Source organism: Protopterus annectens, chromosome 6.part0, assembly GCF_019279795.1.
Source record: "Protopterus annectens isolate FY-2018-M chromosome 6.part0, PAN1.0, whole genome shotgun sequence".
Taxonomy (NCBI): Eukaryota; Metazoa; Chordata; order Ceratodontiformes; family Protopteridae; genus Protopterus; species Protopterus annectens.
Genome location: NC_056737.1, coordinates 914,334,071 through 914,359,142, shown reverse-complemented (window position 1 = coordinate 914,359,142; position 25,072 = coordinate 914,334,071). Strand labels below are relative to the sequence as shown.

Sequence of the window (25,072 nt, the reverse complement as noted above, 5' to 3'; positions counted from 1 at the left end):
TAACCCTGAAACTGAAATATTTGATAGACTGAACTGAGTATTTTCAATTGTAGTAAATAAAAATTGTGACTGCAAAAAAATATCTTGCCACTCCAATGCTACTGCTGGAAAATATGAATAAAAAGATAAGTAAGAATACTTTTTATCATTCCAGACTATAAACATTCCAAATATTTTTAACAGGAAATATTTATTAAAATTAATGAAACTTAAAACAAAAAAATGTTAAAAATAGCACAGAGTGGTTGTGCTTCAGTACCGCAATATAAGTACCAGTATCCCAAAACAAACAGCATTAGTATACAACTTGTAAGTATAGGTAGACATGTACAGCACATCTCACAAAAGTGTCAGTGGAATAATTTTCATTTAAGGGAATGTTTGCATCAGTAAAGTCTCTATGCAATACATTTTTTAAGAAAACAGTAAGACAGCTTTAAAAATATTGTACTAAAGTGATAATATGTACAAAACCTGCAGCAAAGCTGCATTCAACCACAGCCAGTGAAATTTATCCACTCAAACTTCACACTTGTGCTTAAAATCATGGATATATCAGGCTTCATTGCAGGCTGGGTGGTCACACCATGGTTCTACATTATTCATAATTACACAGCCTGAGGTCTACACATCTATCACTGTCAGAGCCAGTGCTTTGTACATAATACTATGCTGATAATTGGTAACATCCTTGTACTTATTACAACATATATGCTACTAATAACTTCAATCTCATTAAAATATTGGCGCATACCTTTACTGCTTCTGGGTCGGTTACAAAAATCATCAATTTATGCAGTGCATTGATTCTGTACACAGGTCCATATATCTCAGCCCTACAATACAAGCAAGCAAATGGCAAAAATGTTATAGGGGTATTGAAATATCCTGGAGGCAATATTTTGTCACAACTGTATGTATTTAGTAAATTAAATGAAAAATGTATCTGGATACAACTGATACCTACTCTATACGGCAATGCTGACTCTTTGAACATAGGTAATAATATGCTGAAATAATGGTCAACAAAATCAAACACAGAAAACAATCATTTAATTAAAAAAAAATCAAATTCGTAGAAGAAAAATATCAGTTGAAAAAGGTAAAACATACAGAAGACAGCTGCAACATAAAGAAAACAAAGTAAACATAAAGGGTCTCTATTAGGTCATCAAACACTTAAAAAAGTGAATGGTGATTAATCAACCCTATGTAAGCGAAAGCTTACAATTTTGAACTGTCAAAACAGTGATTTTTGTGCTAGGGAAAAAAATCACTGTTCCAACAAAAAATAAAAATCAAACACTTTAAACATTACATTAAGTGTGGGGCTTTGCCCCCACACCCCCCGATGTGGGGGGGGCTGCTCCCCTCACACCCCCTACTTAAATATACCAACTCCGAGACTGCACTACAGTGCCGAAAACAGCAAAGAAATGAAGCAGCCAAGCAAATTCTTTCCTAAGGAAAGAATTTGCTTAAAAGCCTCTTCAATCTTTTGCCATTTCCATCTTTTCAACCAAGACGCATTAGAAAGAATGCAGTCTTCTAATAGGGAACCAAAATAAATATATAGGAGACAAAAATCAAATGAACAAAAATAAATTCCCATATATATTCTTCAATTGTTTGTTTGTGTCTTTCAGCTATTCCCGGTTAGGGGTCGCCACAGCGGAACTACGGTCTGCTAATGATTGGTAGTTCATTTTTACGTGCCAAGTTACCAGCCCTGACACACAACCTTCAATGAAGGTATGCCCATTCACGCATGTCTCCACGCAGAAGACGCTCTAGCTGTGAATCGAACCAGACAGCGTCATACTGTGAGGTGACAACGCTACAATAAGTATCATAAAATTACCTTAGTACATGGAAGAAAAAAGACCTCTTTCACATTTACTTCCATATCATAGACTGCATGCAGTTTCAAACTGACACCATTTCTTGCAATACAATTTTGAGGATCAGTAGTCATACAAAATATTATATGAAGTCAAGTTTCTAAAACTCAAGTGGCTAAAATATTCACACTCAACAACTCTGACCTTAATATGAGTGATAGGTGTTTTGTTGTACAATTGGGTTAGTTAGTTAGTTAGTTAGTTAGTTAGTTAGTTAGTTAGTTAGTTAGTTAGTTAGTTAGTTAGTTAGTTTAGCAGTAAGGCATGTGAGCTAGTACAAGATCATTTTCAGCTCTTACCTGAGTAGTCATATGACAAAGGCAATGTTGATAAAGTTAATATAGCACATAATGACGTAGTATATGAAAAGCAATTAAAAGAGAATGCAGATCATATTACAGTATGGTATAGTTTGTCATGTAAATATACTTTGGATTGGCATGAAAATATACATAGTGGACATTCAACATACAAATAACATATAGTATTCACAGATGCACAATCAGAAACCATTCAAACCTTTAGAGTTTCATTCAGAGATTTCAATTGAGTTGCAGTTGTATAATATGCTAAGAGATCTATTTAAGTGCAGTATTTTCACAATGCTAACTATGAGCATGTGTTGTAATTGTATAATATGCTAAGAGATCTATTTAAGTGCAGTATTTTCACAATGCTAACTATGAGCATGTGTTGTAATTGTATAATATGCTAAGAGATCTATTTAAGTGCAGTATTTTCACAATGCTAACTATGAGCATGTGTTGTAATTGCATAATATGCTAAGAGATCTATTTAAGTGCAGTATTTTCACAATGCTAACTATGAGCTTTTGTTATAAAAGTGAGTATTCCACATGGGGAATCTCATAATGGAGACACTGCAGTATGATACAAGTCATAAGTCCCTGAAACACAATTTGCTTTGTTATAAAATGTAAATAAAAAGTAATACATGGAGCACAGTCATTATGCTCAGAAAAGTAGTGTTGCAATGAGCTTTGCATGTAGTATGCTAGTTTTAACAAGATTGTTATATCACAGTTTTTATATATGAACCCCTCTGTTATAACTAAATAAACTTGATGGTGCCATGCAGAAGGAAGTCACCACAAAGCATTCTGTATCTTTACAAATCTTTATCTGTTTAAAAACTTTCATTTTGTGGCTTTCTCTAGTGCTTACTGTCTGTGGGCTATTGTTTTTAGCCGAAGCCTTCCTTTACCTTGGCTACACACAATTGGTCACCACAAAATTGTTTCTGAGGCCTAAGAAAAGCTTAGAAAAGTGAGCACCCTTCATGTTGCCATACAGAGAGTAGCCAGAAGTGAAGTGCATCTCTAATCGACCAGCAGTTTTAATCGATATCAGACACTTCATGCTGCCATTAGGTTTTTTTATTTAAATTGGTAGTACATCAGGGCAGCTAAAACACCCCCTTTTTTTACAAATAATTATGACTGCACTCATATCCTAGCTATTTGATTTGTATTATCAAATCAGATTCAATTAACTCATCTCTTGAACTTTGTTCTTGATGTGAATTTCTTTATTCTATATCCTGAATTCACAACAGCTTGGTTATGATTGTAGTCATATACTGTTACTAAAACTGTTATAAATGTAGTAGAGACTAGCTAAAATACTTTTTTCTTTCAGTGGGAAAACAGTATTACAACTAAACCTTCAAGCTAAGTACTCAACAAAAATAAAAAAATGGCCTGCACTGAGAGATTAGAGGAACCACAGCAGGCAAATTTAAATGTCACTCTTTAAGTACTAGGTACTAAACACAAGTGTTTTCATGCCATAATCCATCTGCATAAAGTAGAGAGCATATAAGTGAACAGGGAGTGCATAGCTGGGTCAACAAACATGCTTATCGCGGAATTCTAAATCAATTCCTCCACTGAAAATTCAGACAATATTAATGGAGGGTATGGAAGACATCAGTAAGTTCCTAAATATAATGGACTTATTTAAAAATGAAGCAAGAAAATTTTACATCTCTTTGAAATGGGTCCAATGTATAATGCAGCATCCAAACCCCAGCCTATGGCTAGTCAAAGATTTGACCACTAACAGCTGTATTTGCCAATGTGTGTTTCACCATCTTATATCTATATCTATACACACTGAGCAGAGTGGATGAGAGGTGTTGACTACAACTGTTAGCTGAGATATATAAGTATCCTTTTTTATTATTTATACAGATTATTGTTTCTAGCAATTTATATATAGCACTTTTATTGCCTGCTGCTTAGTTTTTGAGTGTATTTTATTGCTATTAACTAATCTGCATGGATAACTGATTTGTTTGCAGTTAAAAGCATTCTGTATCTTTACAAATCTTTATATGTTTAAAAACTTTCATTTTGTGGCTTTCTCTAGTGCTTACTGTCTTAGGCTATTGTTTTTAGCTGAAGCCTTTCTTTACCTTGGCTTGATTGTGCTAATTGTCTGCTGGCTAGTGGGGGCTGGTTCTTTTGTGTTTTTGTAAAAAAAAAAAAAAGTTGTTGTTCTGGTATTTAAGCCCTAACTTTGATAGGGTTTCTGTCTATACACACTGAGCAGAGTGGATGAGAGGTGTTGACTACAACTGTGAGCTGAGATATATAAGTATCCTGTTTTTTTATTATTTATACAGATTATTGTTTCTAGCAATTTATATATAGCACTTTTATTGCCTGCTGCTTAGTTTTTGAGTGTATTTTATTGCTACTAACTAATCTGCACAGGTAATTGATTTGTTTGCAGTTAAAAGCATTCTGTATCTTTACAAAGCTTTATCTGTTTAAAAACTTTCATTTTGTGGCTTTCTCTAGTGCTTACTCTCTGTAGGCTATTGTTTTTAGCTGAAGCCTTTCTTTACCTTGGCTAGATTGTGTTAATTGTCTGCTGGCTAGTGGGGGCTGGTTCTTTTGTGTTTTTGTAAAAAAAAAAAAAAAAAAAAAAAGTTGCTGTTCTGGTATTTAAGCCCTAACTTTGATAGGGTTTCTGTCTATACACACTGAGCAGAGAGGATGAGAGGTGTTGACTACAACTGTTAGCTGAGATATATAAGTATCTTTTTTTTTTTATTATTTATACAGATTATTGTTTCTAGAAATTTATATATAGCACTTTAATTGCCTGCTGCTTAGTTTTTGAGTGTATTTTATTGCTATTAACTAATCTGCATGGGTAACTGATTTATTTGCAGTTAAAAGCATTCTGTAGCTTTACAAATCTATATATGTTTAAAAACTTTCATTTTGTGGCTTTCTCTAGTGCTTACTGTCTGTAGGCTATTGTTATTAGCGGAAGCCTTTCTTTACCTTGGCTAGTTTGTGTTAATTGTCTGCTGGCTAGTGGGGGCTGGTTCTTTTGTTTTTTTTTTTTGTAAAAAAAAAAAAAATTGTTGTTCTGGTATTTAAGCCCTAACTTTGATAGGGTTTCTGTCTATACACACTGAGCAGAGTGGATGAGAGGTGTTGACTACAACTGTTAGCTGAGATATATAAGTATCCTTTTTTTATTATTTATACAGATTATTGTTTCTAGCAATTTATATATAGCACTTTTATTGCCTGCTGCTTAGTTTTTGAGTGTATTGTATTGCTATTAACTAATCTGCATCGGTAACTAATTTATTTGCAGTTAAAAGGATTCTGTATCTTTACAAATCTTTATCTGTTTAAAAACTTTCATTTTGTGGCTTTCTCTAGTGCTTACTCTCTGTAGGCTATTGTTTTTAGCTGATGCCTTTCTTTACCTTGGCTAGATTGTGTTAATTGTCTGCTGGCTAGTAGGGGCTGGTTCTTTTGTGTTTTTGTAAAAAAAAAAAAAAAAAAGTTGTTGCTCTGGTATTTAAGCCCTAACTTTGATAGGGTTTCTGTCTATACACACTGAGCAGAGTGGATGAGAGGTGTTGACTACAACTGTTGGCTGAGATATATAAGTATCCTGTTTTTTTTATTATTTATACAGATTATTGTTTCTAGCAGTTTGGGGCGACCATGGTGGTGCAGTGGTTAGCATTGTCACCTCACAGCAAGAGGTTCTCCGGTTCGATCCTCAGCTGGGGTGCCTTCTGTGCGGAGTCTGCATGTCTTCCCTGTGGTCGCGTGGGTTTCCTCCGGGTGCTCCGGTTTCCTCCCACATCCCAAAGACATGCTGCAGGTGGATTGGACACTCTAAATTGGCCCTAGGTGCAAGTGCATGTGTGTGTGTGTGTGCCTTCTGTGGAAGGTTGGGCGCCGGGCTGGCAACTCGACACTGTAAAACTCCACTGCCAATCATGAGCGGACAGTTGATCCGCTGTGGCGACCCATAACTGGGAAAAGCCGAAAGAAGAAGAAGAATTGTTTCTAGCAGTTTATATATAGCACTTTTATTGCCTGCTGCTTAGTTTTTGAGTGTATTTTATTGCTATTAACTAATCTGCACGGGTAACTGATTTGTTTCCAGTTAAAAGCATTCTGTATCTTTACAAATCTTTATCTGTTTAAAAACTTTCATTTTGTGGCTTTCTCTAGTGCTTACTGTCTGTAGGCTATTGTTTTTAGCTGAAGCCTTTCTTTACCTTGGCTAGATTGTGTTAATTGTCTGCTGGCTAGTGGGGGCTGGTTCTTTTGTGTTTTTGTAAAAAAAAAAAGTTGTTGTTCTGGTATTTAAGCCCTAACTTTGATAGGGTTTCTGTCTATACACACTGAGCAGAGTGGATGAGAGGTGTTGACTACAACTGTTAGCTGTGATATATAAGTATCCTTTTTTTTATTATTTATACAGATTATTGTTTCTAGCAATTTATATATAGCACTTTTATTGCATGCTGCTTAGTTTTTGAGTGTATTGTATTGCTGTTAACTAATATGCATGGGTAACTGATTTGTTTGCAGTTAAAAGCATTCTGTATCTTTACAAATCTTTATATGTTTAAAAACTTTCATTTTGTGGCTTTCTCTAGTTCTTACTGTCTGTAGGCTATTGTTTTTAGCTGAAGCCTTTCTTTACCTTGGCTAGATTGTGTTAATTGTCTGCTGGCTAGTGGGGGCTGGTTCTTTTGTGTTTTTGTAAAAAAAAAAAAAGTTGTTGTTCTGGTATTTAAGCCCTAACTTTCATAGGGTTTCTGTCTATATACACTGAGCAGAGTGGATGAGAGGTGTTGACTACAACTGTTATTTGAGATATATAAGTATCCTTTTTTTATTATTTATACAGATTATTGTTTCTAGCAATTTATATATTGCAGTTTTATTGCCTGCTGCTTAGTTTTTGAGTGTATTGTATTGCTATTAACTAATCTGCACGGGTGACTAATTTGTTTGCAGTTAAAAGCATTCTGTAGCTTTACAAATCTTTATCTGTTTAAAAACTTTCATTTTGTGGTTTCTCTAGTGCTTACTGTCTGTAGGCTATTGTTTTTAGCTGAAGCCTTTCTTTACCTTGGCTAGATTGTGTTAATTGTCTGCTGGCTAGTGGGGGCTGGTTCTTTTGTGTTTTTGTAAAAAAAAAAAAAAAGTTATTGTTCTGATATTTAAGCCCTAACTTTGATAGGGTTTCTGTCTATACACACTGAGCAGAGTGGATGAGAGGTGTTGACTACAACTGTTGGCTGAGATATATAAGCCTGTTTTTTATTATTTATACAGATTATTGTTTCTAGCAATTTATATATAGCACTTTTATTTCCTGCTGCTTAGTTTTTGAGTGTATTTTATTGCTATTAACTAATCTGCATGGGTAACTGATTTGTTTCCAGTTAAAAGCATTCTGTATCTTTACAAATCTTTATCTGTTTAAAAACTTTCATTTTGTGGCTTTCTCTAGTGCTTACCATCTGTAGGTTATTTTTTTTTTGTCCCCACCCAACTCCCTCCCTCCCAGTTGGTGTCTTGCTGTTATACTTGGTGGCTTTGCAGTGGCCCACCCCTACTGTAAATGTGATCTGGGACACTCCTCCCAGTCTAGTGTCATTAGCTCATTCTACCTAATACAGAGAGAACATTTGATAAGGCCTTCTGTTTCTCCTTTATCCCTTTCAAAAAAAATGTTTTTTTGCCTGAATCTCCTTGTGTTCTGACTGTGCTTCTCAAACATTTTGGCAATATAGAGTATATTTCAGAGCATTTAATATAACTCTAATTGCCTTAATATGGCTACAACTCAAGTGCTCTAGGTTGCACTGCATCTGAAGTGTTTGTATGTTTTAGCTGCTTTTCTGTATATATAGACTTCTTTGTATATGTAGACTAGTTGCTTATTCTGCTGTGCTGCTTCCTCTTAAATCGTTTTTCAGTTGTGCACTTGCCTTGCTTCATTAAAAAAATTTTAAATTGCTAATTTTGTAGAGACTTAATTGCATTTACTATCTAGGACTACACACTCAAGTGTGTTAGCCTTTTTTGTGTTTATTTACTGTATTATAGCATTGTTTAGCCTGTTTCAACAAAAAAAAAAATACTACCTTATTTGCTCGTTTCCCACCTTTTCTAGCCAGTCCATATCCCAAGCTTTCCTTGTCTCAGGACTTTATTTTCTGTGCTCTGAGCTATCCAGACTTTGGATTGGTAGAGGGAAGTCCTACTGCCTACCAGTGGAACTACTGAGCATTGTACTGCCTATCTAACACTAGAGGAGTGGTTTCCAGCTCTGAAATTGTAATTTTATTAGCCTTTTGGGCTGATTTCTATCCCTTTCATCTTTCTGGCTTAAAAACGCGTGCGTTTGCACATTTTTCACATCGTGCAGCATTGCGAGCCTACAGTTAAAGTATTCCAGGTGCCAGAAAGTCTGTTCTTCAAATTTTCCCTTAAAACTAGCTGGTTTCTCAGTAGTAGCACTAAAATCTGAACCCCTGTGACTAGCACTAGCTCTAGAACCTGCTGGAAAGCACTAGGAAGCCTGAAACAGATACAAGCACTCAGGTCTCATTGTCAATAAGGAGAAATTAATCATAGCCACTAAACAGCCTATAATTGCAAAGTACCTTGCAAAGGTAAGGGAAAACAGCTCTTAAACTTTGCATAAAAGCACCTAAACAGGCATGTCCAAGGGTCAGCTACTGGTGATTTCTCCTGTCCACCTGGTGAATCTGGGCATACTGGAGCATTGCGGCAACTGCCTCATGTACACAGATAATCCTCTCCTCCTACCACCCAACACTACAACCTGTGAGAGCTGCACTTACATAGCCAAACTGGAAGAAAATCTCTCTCCGGCCAAGATTGTGCTAGACAGTAAAGAGGAGAAGGTTAACACCTGCATCACACCTCAAGCAACTCATAGCCCTTCAAAACCCACACCATCAACACCCACACATAGCAACACTAAACCCACATATGTGGAGGCCCTTAACATTAACCTGCCCAAGCAACAAGGACCTCCGAAGCCGAAAAGCAAACAAATACCAGTCACAACCAAAGGAACACATAGCTCACAGCACCAGTGTGCCAACCAACAACAGCCCCTAAGACAAGACAATGTACCCAACACTTTAGTCATAGGTGACTCTATAGTCAGGCACACTGATGTCCCACTCACCAGACTGAACAAGGAAAAAATTACAGTCAGCTGCCTGTCGGATGCCAGGATCTGCCACATAACGCATGCACTCAAGACACTCCACAACAATTACAAATACGACTCTGTCATTGTCCATGTTGGAGTGAATGACTTGAGATGTGCATCCCTGGACTACATGAAAAGAGATATGGAAGAGCTCTTGGATCATGTGACCCAGGCAGGTATGATCCTAGCCCAGCATGATACCACAGTATAAGGACAAAATGATTGACTTCAACAATTGGTTAAGCTTCTGGTGTTATTCAAAGGGGATCCAGTATTTGTCTGCCTGGAAAGACATGATCGACAAACCACGATGCTTTGCCAGAGATGGTCTGCACCTGTCACCCCTGGGATTCAGGTTACTGGCTAAAGCTCTTGCCACCCCTATAGTGCCTTTTTTAGGCAAGGTTCAAAGGATAAAACCACCACTGTAACAGATAGAAGCAGGCAAAATCTGAAGGTAATGCTACTCAATGCTAGAAGTCTAAACCTCAAAATGCACTCTCTCTCGGCACTCCTAAAAATGGAGAACATCGATATCTGTGCAGTAACTGAGACCTGGTTCAAGGCTCCAGAGAGCACCCCTGCAATACCAGGCTACAATTCTTACCACACTTTTCCGGCACAAAACCAGGACCGAAACACTAAAGGTGGAGGAGTGTCCATATTCACCAAGGATATTCACACCTCCAGGCTAGTTGCCTAACAAAATGCATCTGAAATTCTCCAGGTGCAACTAACACTAGGTTAGACTGCAATCCAAATTGTAGCTTGCTACAGATCCCCAACCATGCCCCAAGATTCTCACTACACCTCTCTAAAGATACTGGGAAATATTAAGATACAACCAAACACCCTAATACTGGGTGATTTCAACTACCCTGCCATTAATTGGAAAAACTGCTCAGGTACCAACTCCTTTTCCTATGGTTCTTGGAATACATAAATTCCAATGCCCTGGATCAACTAATCCATTGTCCCAACAGGGGCTCCAATATCCTACACCTGGTCATTACCAACATGGGAGATAGATGCACCACACCAGTGGTCACCCCCTCATTGGCCAGGTCTGACCATAAGCAAATCACCCTTGGCATCCTCATCCCACCCCACCCCCCAGTAAGGAAACCTCCTTAAAAAACTTCTCCAAAGCCAACTTCAAACTACTGAAGTCAGAAGTGACAAACTTCACAACACCCACGCAGATGGGATCTGGAAGTTCGACTGCAGAATCCTACACTAAGGCACTGTACGAGCACATCCACTCGTGCATGAATCGTACCATCCCAAATAGAACCAAGATGCTCTTCTCCAAAAAAAGGAAGCCAATCTGGTGGTCCCCTAATATAAACAAACTATACAACAGAAGGAAGAAACTGTTGCAAAAAAGAGGAAAATCCCAGGATGCAAAAAACTCCTTCACCAGCCTCAGTAAGAAGCTGAGATCCCTCATAAAATCCTCAAAAGCTAGTTATGAAAATAAAATCGCCAAAGATTCCAAAGACAACCACAAGGCATTCTATATTTATGTGAAGAATCTAAATGGCAATGCTCAGATCTGCTCTGAGTTACAACAGAATGGCATTAAATATACTGATCCCAAGGGTATTGCTAATATCCTGGCAGATTGATTTAGTGCCAACTTCACCCCACTCTCATCCTTTAAAGGGCCCATCTCAATACCACAAGATTGCCAACTTCCGATAATCACGGCCACACAGGTAGAAACCGCACTCTCCAAAGCTAAGAATACAGCATCCATGGGACCAGATGACACCCCAGGCTGTGTACTACATGAACTACAAAATGAACTGGCACCTCACCCAAGTGTCATGTTTAATCATAGCCTCACTTCAGGCTTCGTGCCCACTGAGTGGCGCACAGCTACAGTGATCCCACTCCACAAGGGAGGATCCACCTTGGATCCCGGGAACTACCGTCCCATAAATCTGACAAGCCTGATTTGCAAGGGCATGGAACGCATTATCATGGAACTTATAAACAAAGACATTGGCAACCTTCAAACATTGGACCCCACCCAGTTTTGGTTTGTGAAGGGCCGATCTTGTCTCCTGAATCTGATTGTCTTCTTTGAATCAGTCTCCAGAGCTGTGGACGAGGGTAAGGCAGTCCACACAGCCTATATGGACCTCGCCAAGGCCTTTGACACCATCCCCCACTCTGGAATCATAGATAAACTTACTAAGCTGGGCATAAATCCCTACATCACTCGATGAGTTGCTAACTGGCTTACTGACAGAACCCAGACAGTAAAAGTAACCAACTCCAAATCCAACTCCAGACAAGTGACAAGTGAAGTACCTCAAGGTTCAGTCCTGGGACCACTCTTGTTTGGCATCTACTTCTCTGAAGTACAGGCCAACATTAAGGGACTCTGGCCAACAAAGTTTGCAGATGACTGCAAACTGGGAGCCATTACTGAATCCCCAAATGATGTGGATATTCAACAAAAGGGCCTTACAGAAACAGATGCCTGGTGCCAGAGCCATGGGCTCAAGCTTAATGCCAAGAAATGTATAGTTATCCCCTTTGGAAAAAAACACGTACCCATGAATTACCACATAGGTGGCAGGACACTAAACATTGAAAGTGTGATGAGAGACTTAGGGACACAGGTGGACAGTGGTCTCACTTTCAATAACCACATTGCCACAATAGTCAGAAAATCCTTCTATGTGGCACACCTCATCACTAAGGGCTTTTCATCCAGAAAAAAGGAGGTCATTGTCCCACTGTACTCATCCCTCATTAGACCCATTATAGAGTATAATGCCCCATTTGGTATGTACCTCTTAAGACATCTGCAACAGCTGGAAAGGCCACAGAAATACCTCACTAAAAGAATCACAGGCCTAAAGCAGATGCCATATACTGACCATCTAAAAAAACTCCAGCTATACTCTGTGGCATATCATCTACTCAGAGGTGATCTCTGCTTAACATACAAGGCAATGTCAAACCCTAAGCTCTTGGACATGCTCCACTTAAAGAAATCCCAATCTCTCAGAGCCACACGCTCCAGGGATCTAAACCTTGTCATCACAATGAACAAAACATGCTGGAGGGATAGGTTCCTGACCCAGAGACTCCCCATACTCTGGAATAGACTGCCCATACATATCAAGCAGAGCGCCTCATTGGCCCTCTTCAAAAGGAACCTTGATGATTGGATGGGAGATAGGAAATTCACCCCGGGGATCATGTCAGTTGCCCTGCTAGACAGAGGCCTGGAGAAGTAAATAGTGTGGGAAGGAATATCCAGGGAATTGTTATAGCTAGGCTTGCATAGGCCCTAGGGCTGATAGCCTTGTACCAACCTTTGAACCTATGAACCTATATAGACCACACCACTTGTGGGAAAAGAGTAGACTACCCATGAGCTGAAACAAGAATATTTACAATTGTAGCCTCTCAGTGATGTTATATACAATTGTTAAAGGTAAAATATAAATTTATCCAGGGATTCATTAAAGGACCAGGATCATGCTAAAAAGACCCTTCTTCCAGAATGTACCAAGTTGCAATTTGGAGACATGTTAGATGCAGTGAGGTAAGCCCTCATTAGCAGCTAATTTACATGTCTTTGAATCACATTTACTACCAGAGTGCAGATCATTGCTGATCAGAACACCATGGTAGTAAAGTGATGCGCATATAGACAGCATCATTATCCCCCAACTCACTCTCCAACACACACACACACACACACACACACACACACACACACACACACACGCGCGCCACACACACACACACACACACACACACACACACACACACACACACACACACACACACACACCACAGTCCCTGTACCTGCTCCTAACCTATCTGCCATCCTGTGGTTCCCCCAACCCCATAAGAGTTGAAGTGTCATTACAGTACATATCTATTAGACCCTATCTGTTTAGTGTATCTCACAACCCTCTGATCCCCATACTGCCATTGGTACCAGTATTAACAGTAATCGGTAGTTGTCTAATGTATTCCCCCGCCCCTGATCCTTGCACTGTCATTGGTGTTAATATGGCTGTTTTAAGAGTAATAATTGGTGGTCTAGTGTATCCCATACCCCATAAGGCCATTTCTGCCAGCATGAGACTGCCATGTAAAGTAATCCTTAGTGGTCCAGTGCATTCCACCACTCCCAATCGCCATACCACAGTCATGGTATGTAGTTAAACATGGCCTTTCGGCTATGTTCAAGATGACAAAGTGGTGAGAGCAACCATGTTGATCTGCACAGCTGAGATATTCCTTGAATTGCATGGCTGTGTAGAGTTGCAGGGAGAGAGCACAGGGCTAATTAGCATTTGCCTTTCCCCCAAAATGTTTCATTAGTATTCAGCATAGCTGCAGGGTCAGCCCTTCATGGTGCTGCACATTTTTGTACTACAGAACCATGCAATACCATGTTGGGGTGGCTGTTGAATCAAGAAGAGCTTCAGCAAAGTATGCGCATACATTATGCTACATTAGTGAATTCCCTTAATAATTAAGACTACATTATGTTTTAGTCTGTAATGTATTCTGTAATGTATTTATGTACTTATTTATTTATTTCCTTTGTTAACTGGATAAATTAACTGCTTCTAAACAGTGGACTGCTTTCAGTCAATGTCTGGCCAAATGGCAACAATATGCATGTAGCACTATATACACAAACAAAAAGAAATTACATAAATACGCAGTAGTGAACTAGTTACATACATAGTTATTAGCTTTGAGTTTCACTTACCTCAAGCATGCATAAAATGGCTTATAAATTTGAACAATAACAAAAACAGTCACTGAGAAACAGAACAAAAGGAATGCAGTCATGATGATGATAAACATTATGATGGTGATGAAGATGATGAAAAAAAAAGTAAGGTTGATGATGATTACAATTTTCCCCCACCATATGCCCCAGTAAATTTAATGCTTACAGAATTTTTGCAATTATATCAGCAGTCATGGAATGAGCTCCTGAGTTGCAAAAAAATGTCAGATCCGCTTCTAGTCTTCTAAAGATATGTAAGGATATATAACTATAGAATGAAATATTTGCTTATGTGTCTTAACCAGTATCCTTAGGACAGCTGCACTTGTAATCATCTGTAAAATTAGACTTCAGCAGTATGGGAAATACTGGAAAACTATTACTGTTTTGCACATTTTATGGCAAAATACATTCTCTGTTTCTATTTTAAATGAATGAATAAAGTGTACTGACTTTTCAAGATTCATAGGTTTTACAAGGCAAAGTCAGTACAAGGACAATAATCACCTTGTCAATATCCACCCTAACAGGATCTTCATAAGCTACTACCTGCCTCCAGGAGGGAGGAATATGTCAGGTCAGTGGCAAATTCACAAACAACCATACGATTGCCAAGGCTTGCCTTAAAGGAAGCAAGAGTATTACTCTGGTCTATATGTAATGGAGGATTATTATAGATATGGAGGAAGTACTGAGTGATAAACATTCCCCCGCTGTGTCTCATTTATTTGATAACATACAAACGTGTCTTCAGTCTGAGTTTTTGTTGAGGTATTTGTTTTTTGGAGGTGTAGAAGATCAATAGAATAGATCAAGGAGTGTTGGGTCATAACAACATGGAATCCAACACATAATCCCAAAACAAAAGTTTAAAAGAGACAGAATATAACTGCAGATATTCAAGCCTGTCTTGGTAGCTGAGGGTCTTTAGTTTGAGTGCGATGATCTTTTTAATTAGGGACCTCTAAGATCTTTCAAGTTATATGATGTGATGTGTTTAGATAAATCCATAATTAAGGGACAAGACTATCTATACTAGTTCTGATCGGCAGAGAACAGAGGAATGCTAACTTCTTTTGACCTGGAGGAAATACCTTTAGTTATTAATAGGCTTGATAACAGGATTTCTTGACTAATATCACTATGAATAGGTCAAGAAATAGTCTACAAAGGTATCAAGATCTCTGACAATTTATCCAAAATGGTCTGCAACTCAGGTAAGGACAATAAAATAGTCCATTTTTTTTTTGTATAATTTTTTTTATGTCAGTACTTCTCACATTGAAGGTAGTTATACATCTAATTTTACTAGGCTGAATTTTCTTTTGTACAACCTGCTCTGCTCCCCTCAAAAATGTAGGCGGCAGGGAGACTTTCCTATCCATTTTCACCCCTTCACAAACTCTAAGAACGTCTGCCCGGTTATACCCACTATTTATAAATTCATTAACCATTTCATTTAACTGCTCATTAAACCTCAGATCATCCATATTTGGTTTACTGACCCTACTCAACTGGGCTTTCATTATTCCTGAGAACACATGGGGGTGCATGCATGCTTTGCCTATGCACATAGCGACAAGCATGCACTTCCTTTTTATGAATACTGGTCTCAATTCTATTTAGCTTTTTCTCCAAATGCACATTCAGAAATACTGTAATTTTTCAGAGTATGTCATCTTAAATTTGAGAAAATCTGTTGTACATAGATAAAAAAACATACTTGTCCAATCTCCCCTTCCAGACAAAAAAAAAATCAACTACTAACCTTTGATAAAATTCATCTTTTTTATTCAAGACATGTCTATCACTATATATAAACTTCTTTTCCCATTAATAAAGTACTAGATTGGCATATGTGTTGGCCACTGATGTCCCCATGGCCATCCCCGCCTGCTGTAGACATAGCTCATTATCAAAAAGGAACACATCTTTTGTTAAGACAAGGTCAAGCAGTAAACAGATGTTCTCTATTTCATTTGCTGACATACATATTTCATTATTAAGAAACTCCCGTATGGCTTCAAGCCCATGTTCATTCGGGATTACGGTAAACAGTGAGGTAATATCCATTGTTACATACAAATAATAAGTATCCCCCTCTGAACTTCTTTTAACATGCCATTCCTTTAGTTTTTTTCAAAAAATCTGAAGTATCTTTAACTACATTTGGACATAATTGCAAAAACAAACCCAACCTCTTCTGCAGATATACAGATATCGGCTAAGTTACCCAACCCCTCCCTGAGACAATAGAAGGCTGTGTTATAAGGACTTAAATGCTCCAACTAAGCAACAAATAGCTATGAAACATGGAACTTTTAAGTGTATGAACTGTAGTTGTTGCAATTATATTTTAGTAGATAATAGTAGTGTGTTCACTCACCCTGTAACTAATAAGTAATATACATTTCCTATCTCAGCCAACTGTAATACTAGCAATGTGGTTTATCTTGCCACATGTGTAAAACCTTTTTCATTTTATGTGGGGAAGACCACTAGAAGGCTGACAGAATGTATTATTGAACATAAGTTGTATAGAAAAAGGAAGAATGATAAAAATGCTTTAAGCAGGCATATTATAAGTAAGGGTGAGGACCACTGTTTTAAATTTAGGGTAATAGATGCAGTAATAAAAGGGTCCAGAGGGGGTGATTTAAATAATTACCTTGAAAACAAAGAGTATGAACGGATCATTAGACTGTTTGCAGAGTCTGAACCTGGTCTCAATAATACTGCAAGTATTAAACCCGTTTTAGTAAAAATACAACAGAACATTGAATGTGTTTTAAACAATTTTAAGAAGTAGCATCATGTGATATGCTGGCTGTGGTCATGTGATGCTTATTTGATTTTATTTAAGGGATGATTATTCTGTGTAGTTGTATTAGCATTGAGAAAGGGTTGTTACCCGAAAGCTTTGCTTTAATAAAGTTCTGTGCTTGACGTTGGAGCATTTTTGTTTTTTGTTCTGGTATTTTGGCAGGCTAGAAGGACATTATTGTCTATGCCTGAAATATTTGCATGTATGTATATATATATATATATATATATATATATATATATATATATATATATATATATACATGTGTGTGTGTGTCAGGCTATGGGAAGGAGCTGTGGAGAGTCAATTTCTCAACAATAAATGCCCCATGGTGGAGTTGAGTCCCTCAGTGATGGCCTAAGTTGGAACCATAACCATAACCAGTCCCTGATTTCACAGAATTTCCTTGATTTTCCTTCTGTTCCTCATAAAATTCATGATTCATGTCAAATTGCTGAGGATTGCTGTCACAAAATAATAACAGCCATTTGAGTTTCAGACATCATCTTTTTCAGAAAATGTATGCTTAATGGAAGACCTTATACTGTAGCAGTTTTCCAAGTATATACAAGTTGTTGTGTCTTTCAGCTTTTCCCGGTTAGGGGTCGCCACAGTGGAACTCCGGTCCGCTAATGATTTGCAGTAGATTTTTACATGCCGAGTTGCCAGCTTTGATTTCCAAGTATATACAAGAAATATTTAAAATCCATCCCTGATTTTGGGTATTTGACCCACATTTTTTTTTAGTTTTGTCCCTGATTCCCCTGATTCCTGACCTAAAAGGTTGAGAGCAGGACCTTCCAAACTTTTAATGATGGTAAATAAGAGAAGGCAGACCATAGCCAGAACAAAAACTGGAGATGGACACCATATGCACTTTAACAAAAAAGCCAATACTGAAATCAAAGATTTCTGATAAACAGCACAAGATTTGCAGAAGTGAGGCACAGGAGCAATCCAAACTCTTCTGATAGTCAAAACAGAAATCAAGTTCACTTCTTCCAATATGTTTTCAGAAGCAGTCCCTGGATAGACAAGGTCATAGAGATCATCCCAGCTGAATCATGCAGCTTAGCTGTTACTGGAATTGGTGCAGCCATGTGGTTAGTTTCAAGATGAAAGTCTGGGAAAGGCTTCTTGGAAGTGTATGAGCATCTTGAGAGTTCAGAGTATTAATGGGATCTAAAGATGGCAATGCTGAAGAAGAGCAATCAAGTCTGTTTCAGTCAGAAAGGAGCAATCAGAATGACTCTGGCCCTTAGTAAGCTGGATTTGTGGATGAACTTCATCATAAGATGATAAGGAAGAAGAGCATAGAAAAGTCTGCTATGTCATGAGTTAGCTAGGGCATCCTTCACCTGAAATCCAAGAGGTATTGTGGGTAAACATAATTTAAAACCCTTGTTGTTGCCTGGAGAAGCAAAAATGCCTCACATCAGGAAACCCCAGTAGTAAATGATTTTCTTGATTCCTGCTGGAATACATTACCACTTGTGGAGTATAAGAAGGCTACAAGTTAGCATGTCTTCTAACAAACTGTGTTCCAAGTAATGGGCTTTACTGCGGTAAATCATTCCAACCACCTACATGACTTCACTGCATAACGGAAAAAAGCAAATTGCTCTTAGTCGTTCCTTGTTTGTTAATGCACCAGATTAGCACCATGCTGTCAGAATGGCTGGAAATTACTCTGGTGGCAAAAAAGTCCTAAAGAGCAGGAATAGACAACAGAATGACTCTCATCTTCAAGACACTGTTGTAGAAGTGTAATGCCTGAAGCCTGTGGGTTCCTTGAACTGTCTGCCCATTGTAATGTTACCCCCACTACCATAGTGCAGATACACTGATGTTAACTGTTGCCTGAGGTTTACAAGCAAATGTCTGCCATGCAAGAGTGTGCTCTTCCCTTTCTTTTGTGAGTATTACTAACAGTTGGTGTATTACTAACAGTCGGTGTGTTTTAAAAATCATTTGTTAAGTGTACATCCAAGTAGCAGGAGTGTTAAAGACTTAACTAGTTGTGCACTATTGCTAATGATTCACACTTGCAAGACATTAACTAGTTACAGTTAGGAATACTCACTTTTGTTCTGCTAGAGTATGTGCATGGCACCATTTTGATCCTCACACCATATTTACCTGCCTCACACCTTGAGCAGAATGAGTGATTTAGGAATTTTAATAAGCTGACACCTGATTTACATATTCCACATGTGCAGAGTGTTAGTCTACATGATATAAACACAAACTGGGTCTAAGGAACTTCTATCATAGCAGGGAAGACTGCTTGGATTCACTAGGTCCTTCAAAACTAAAGTACTGCTGTTTGATTGAATTGACTTGCTGATATTGTGTTCTTTTCATCATAGGATCATAGGAGGTTACTAGGCTACTGGCCTGGAGATCATTTCAAGCCTAGCCATTTCATCCCAATGTAATACCATAGATACGCTAGTCAATTCCCATGAATGTATTTAATAATGACTGCCCATATCCAGGAGGGTTGTGGGCACTATCCCCAGTAAGAATTTATGGTGCCCCATCCATTCGTTCAGGTTCCTTTTGAATGTTTCACATGAATTGGCAGACTGTTTCCAAAGACATGGCATATTCAAGTTGCAGGCCATAATTAGGTCCCTGGAACAGGCATACCTCAGCCCAGTAAAGATTGGAAAAGGTACGCTAAATGAAAAGCAGAAAGAAAGAAATGACTCACAGTGAGCAACCTAAATGGAATAAATAGTAAAAAGTAAAGGAAATTACAGCACTCACAAACACAAAAATAACACACTAAAAATAAAGCAACCTGGTATTAACACTGCAGGTATCTACTCACTCCAAAGATTTGTGTGTCAGTAACAAAAGGGATAGAGATAGTGTTGACAATGATGGGAAACAGAGGATAGGAAGGCAGTCATTAATAAATGGTATATCCAGGGTTTGAACAAACCATGCCAAACTACACTGATCCTGCACATTCATAAATAGACATGCAAAAATCTTACAGTTGGTAGACCGCTCATCCCCTGGCTGTATATAAACCAGTGTTATTTATTTGCCTCACTTTCTTGTATCACACATAAATGGCTGCTTTTAAGCCTTCTCTACTTAAATGCAGTTTTGTAATATTTATAATTTGAAAGGCAAAACACTATGCAAGTAATATAATATTCATTTAAATTGCCCTTTTCTTATGTCAGTAAAAGTACTACCTCTGAAATTCAGAGCTATTAATACCTTATGCTACTGTTTACAAAATGTTTAATATGCAGAATGATAACTTACCATTGCAAAAACACTTCATGTGTGTTTTTCTGTTCGTCTGTTAGTTTATCAAAGATAGGCAAATGTCCAAACAGAAAACTGCAAAAATGAATAAACTGCATTTAAAATGTTTTGATGCCATTGTTTTCATGATTTATACAACATTACTAAAGATTGTGAAATGAAATTCATGTGCATAACATAATGGCAGATCTGTAAAAAGGATATTTATCCTCTATAACACACAAGACTGATGCCACAAACATTAAACGATTCAGTACATAAAACTTCCCCCAGAGTACTTGGAAAACATCCCTTCTCACCAATAACCTGTGCATTGCATATTACCTGAGAGTTCAAGGAATGATGTAATTTCTGGTGCACATATCTATGTGATATATGAGCAATCTGGCAGTTTAAAGAAAGTTATAGTTTTCAGTTCACATATCTCTGTGACATGTGAGCAGTCTATGGCACTCAGTATTTTAAGAAAATGAGCAAAGTTATAGAATATTATACTGAAGTCATGCATAGTGTTAATGATCTGTTCTGCATTCCTGGGGTATCAGTCATGCTCATCCACATGCAGAAACATGGTATTGAGAGATTTAATAAATAACCAAGAGCCAGGTTCTTGCAATGTCTGTCATATACCTAAGTGTCCCATTTTGTCAATGGAAAATCCTAGTAGCTAAGGCAGTTAAGAGTTACAGAGTGAGTGAGTGTGTGTGTGTGTGTGTGTGTGTGTGTGTGTGTGTGTGTGTGTGTGTGTGTGTGTGTGTGTGTGTGTGTGTGTGTGTGTGTGTGTGTGTGTGTGTGTGTGTGTGTGTGTGTGTGTGTGTGTGTGTGTGTGTGTGTGTGTGTGTGTTTCTGTGTGATTTATACTGAACAGGAATCTCACTCCTGCACATCTATATTTTCTATTTTGGCCTAGCCTTAACTTACAAAATTTCATCACATCACTACATACTTTAATATCTTATCATACTTTTTCCTGCCATTTTTCATTAAATTGCAATTAAAATCTCCTGTACTAACTGTAACACTTTTTTTGATTCTTCAAATAATCTTGCTCTCTCATTTACTAATGTGCATGCATATACTATTAGTTGTAGCACTTTTCCTTTAATTCTAAAATAACACAGTAAAAACCATTGAACCTGGGAGTATCTTTTCAGGGGTAACCCAGGAGCACTCAGGTTCAATGGTTTTACCTGGGTAACAAACAAAAATAATCAGAGCTCTGGAAAAAGATATGCATGGTGATTGCAGCTTTATTAGCAAATAAGGAATATGAGTTTGTTGGGTGTGATGTGGGAATCTTTAGAAGTGCACCACTGTGTAATTATTTTTATTTTGTTTAAAATGTTTAAAATGTTTTTCTAATATTCCATGAGTATACCCTGTCACGTGGTTCCTTTAAGAAAGAAGGGGAGTAAAAAAAGTTTTACTTTTGTTTTCATTTATGGTGGGTTTAAAGTGGTTACATTTCTAAGGTTTCATGTGCATGCCTTGCTACTAGGTTCTTTGAGGCAGAACAAGTGAAAAAATAATTTTTTTCTTGCTGTGACCATTGACATTAATCATGTGGCATGCTATTGCTTTAAAATGCAGGTGCTTGTTCAGTTGGTCATAAAGCATTGAAAAGGCAATTTTTATCAGTGATACCATGGTTTGCTGAATCATTTTGCCTCAATAAACTATTGAATTTTTATTTCTGTGAGTGCTGGAGCTGGTTTTTGTGATTTTTTTTTTTTGTGGAATTTATTCAATACACAGGATATGAGGACTGCCTGTGTCCGCATGGGTGGGACAACAGGAAATAAAGAAGGAGAGGCCATTCTAGACTTCCATCTGGCAAATGACTTGATAGCAGCCAACACATGGTAAAGACAGACAATCACAAGATCACATCCAAGAGTTGCCAACATGTAACTCAGATAGACCTCCTCCGAGTAAGGGTAGAATCAGTGATTGCAAAGTCATCCCCAGTGAAACAGTCCACCCACAGTATAAATCATTGGTTGCCACAATCAGCTGCAAGCAGGGGTCAGAGAAGGTTCTAAGAATAAAAGAGACTAGGCTGAAGATCTGAAACTGAGTGAAGAGAAAGTAAAAAAGTTCAAGGAATTACTCAGGGCTATTATTTTTACTGCTGTTTTTGCAGCTTTTCTATAAAAAACAAAAAAAAAAGTTCTAAGCTTGTTTCCCGCCTTTCCTGTAACTAGTCTAGTCCAGATACAGATTTGCTGTATCCAGGACTGTTTGTAAGCTTTTGAGCCCTCCCAAGCCTTTCTGTGTTGGAGGGAAGCCTTCTAGCTTATCAGTGGGAGTGGTAAGCACTAGGTAGCCTATATACCACAAGAGGAGTGGTTTCTGGCCCAGATGTTATAGTTTATTGGCTGTTTGGACAGTTTTTCCATCTCTTTCAACTTTCTGGTTTAAAAGCCCATGGTTGCATGGGTTTGCACTTGTTTAAGCTCTGTGGAACCAGTTTTGGCATCCTGCAGACTGCAAGAGCATCAGGAAGGAGAAAGAGATACACTAAGTGCCTCCATTTTGATTTTTTCCTAATATACTGCTTTCTGCACTTGTTTTTAGTTGTTTTTAATTTAATTGCATTTATTTAAACTGCATGTGCTTTAATATTGCTACACACTCATTCACTCAAGTATGCTAGCTTGCACTGCATTTAAATTGTTTTTACTGTTGTTTTAGCTGCTGTTCTGTAAAAAAAAACAAAAATAAACAAAAAAAAAGTTCTAAGCTTGTTTCCCACCTTTCCTGTAACTAGTCTTATCCAGATACAGATTTGCTGTATCCAGAACTCTTTGTAAGCTTTTGAGCCACCCCCAAGCCTTTCTGTGTTGGAGGGAAGCCTTCTAGCTTATCAGTGGGAGTGGTAAGCACTAGGTAACCTATCTACCACAATAGGAGTGTTTTTTGGCCCATACATTTTAGTTTATTGGCCATTTGGGTAAGTTTTCCATCCCTTTCAACTTTCTGGTTTAAAACCCATGTTTGCACTTGTTTCCAGCCTTTCCTGTAACTAGTCTAGTCCAAATACAGATTTACTGTATCCAGGACTGTCTGTAAGCTTCTGAGCCCTCCAAGCCTTTCTATGTTGGAGGGAAGCCTTCTAGCTTATCAGTGGGAGTGGTAAGCACTAGGTAGCCTACCTACCACAAGAGGAGTGATTTCTGGCCCAGAAATTGTAGTTTATTAGCTGTTTTTCTATCCCTTTCAACTTTCTGGTTTAAAAGCCTGCTTTGTGTTGGTTTACGTTTGTTTTAGCTCTACCAGGTGGTTCTGAGCTGAGGTAAACTATTATTGGTGCCAGAAAGTCTGCTCTTCAGTTTTTCCCTTAGATCTTGCTAGTTCTTTCTCTCTTGTACTTCAGATAGTTTAATCACTTTGCACTTCAACAGGTTTTTGTAGCAATTATAGTAGCACACCTAAGTGCCATCAGCACTAGTTGTTCTTCACAGAAATAGTTCCAGTACTTAGTAGTTATGACCACCTCTCCTGGCATGATTAAATGGCAGTTCACTGTGCTTTCTCCTATTAACCTGGTGCACTTGGGCATTCTGAGGCAGTTTAGCAGCTGCCTCATGTACATAGGCAACCCTCTCCTCTTACCTCCCAACACTCAGACTTGTGAGAGAGGCACTTATATCACCAAATTGGAAGCTACGCACTCTCCAGCCAAGACCAGACTAGCTGGTCAAGAGGAGATGGTCAACACCTGCACCACACCACATGGAACACATAGCCCTCCAGAACACCCACTATCACATCTTTCACATAAAAACACAAACCACACACCCACCTTCACAGAGGCTCTCAATAGAAATGTACCCAAATAGCAGAGACCTCCAAGACAGAAATGCCCTCAACCACCACAGCACAGCACAAACCATAGGACACATAGCTCACCTCTACAGTGTGCCCATCAACCTAAGCCCCTAAGGCTAAACACCTTGCCCAATACTCTAATCATAGGTGACTCAATAGTGAGGCACATAGTTGTCCCACTCACAAGGTTGAATAAGGAGAAGGTAAGAGTTCGCTGTCTATCAGGTGCCAGAATCCGACACATAACACAATCACTCAGGTCACTCCACTACAAGTACAAGTATGACTCTGTCATTGTCCATGTAGATGTGAATGACCTGAGATGCACCTCCCTGGATTAATGAAAAAAGACATGGTGGAGCTTTTGGATTATGTAGCCTGGGCAGGTATTACCCTAGCTCTGAGCAGTATCCTACCATCACTCAGAATGATACTGCAGTACAAACAAAAAATGATTGACTTCAGCGATTGGCTAAGTTTCTGGTGTCATTCTAAGTGGATCCAGTATCTGTCTGTTTGGGATGACATGATTGACAGACCTCGTTGCTTTGCCAGAAATGGCCTGTGTCTGTCACTCCTGGGTTTCTGGGTACTGACTAAGGCTCTTGCCACCCCTATAGTGCCTTTTTTAGGTAGTGTTCCAAAAACCAAATTACATCTGTAGCTATAAATAAATGCAATCTGAGGGTCATGCTGCTCAAAGCTTGTTGTTGTTGTGTCTTTCGGCTTTTCCCGGTTAGGGCTCGCCACAGTGGAACTCCGGTCCGCTAATGATTGGTAGTTGATTTTTACATGCCGAGTTACCAGCCCTGATGCACAACCTTCAACGAAGGTATGCCCATTCACACATGTCTCCATGCAGAAGACGCTCTAGCTGAGAATCAAACCGGACAGCGTC

The 25,072-nt window shown here is 38.3% G+C and overlaps 1 protein-coding gene across 1 annotated transcript in view; it reads right to left on the bottom strand.

Moving 5' to 3' along the window:
* The window catches only part of LOC122804603 (cholesterol 24-hydroxylase-like), a 515,734-nt gene that overhangs the window by 421,761 nt on the left and 68,901 nt on the right, over positions 1-25,072 (bottom strand). Inside the window, exons 2-3 of the mRNA XM_044074565.1 lie at positions 20,341-20,418; positions 755-836 (exon numbers count right to left, since the gene is read on the bottom strand). Of these exons, the coding sequence (XP_043930500.1) occupies positions 755-836; positions 20,341-20,418 (160 nt within the window). The remainder of the gene's footprint in view (positions 1-754; positions 837-20,340; positions 20,419-25,072) is intronic.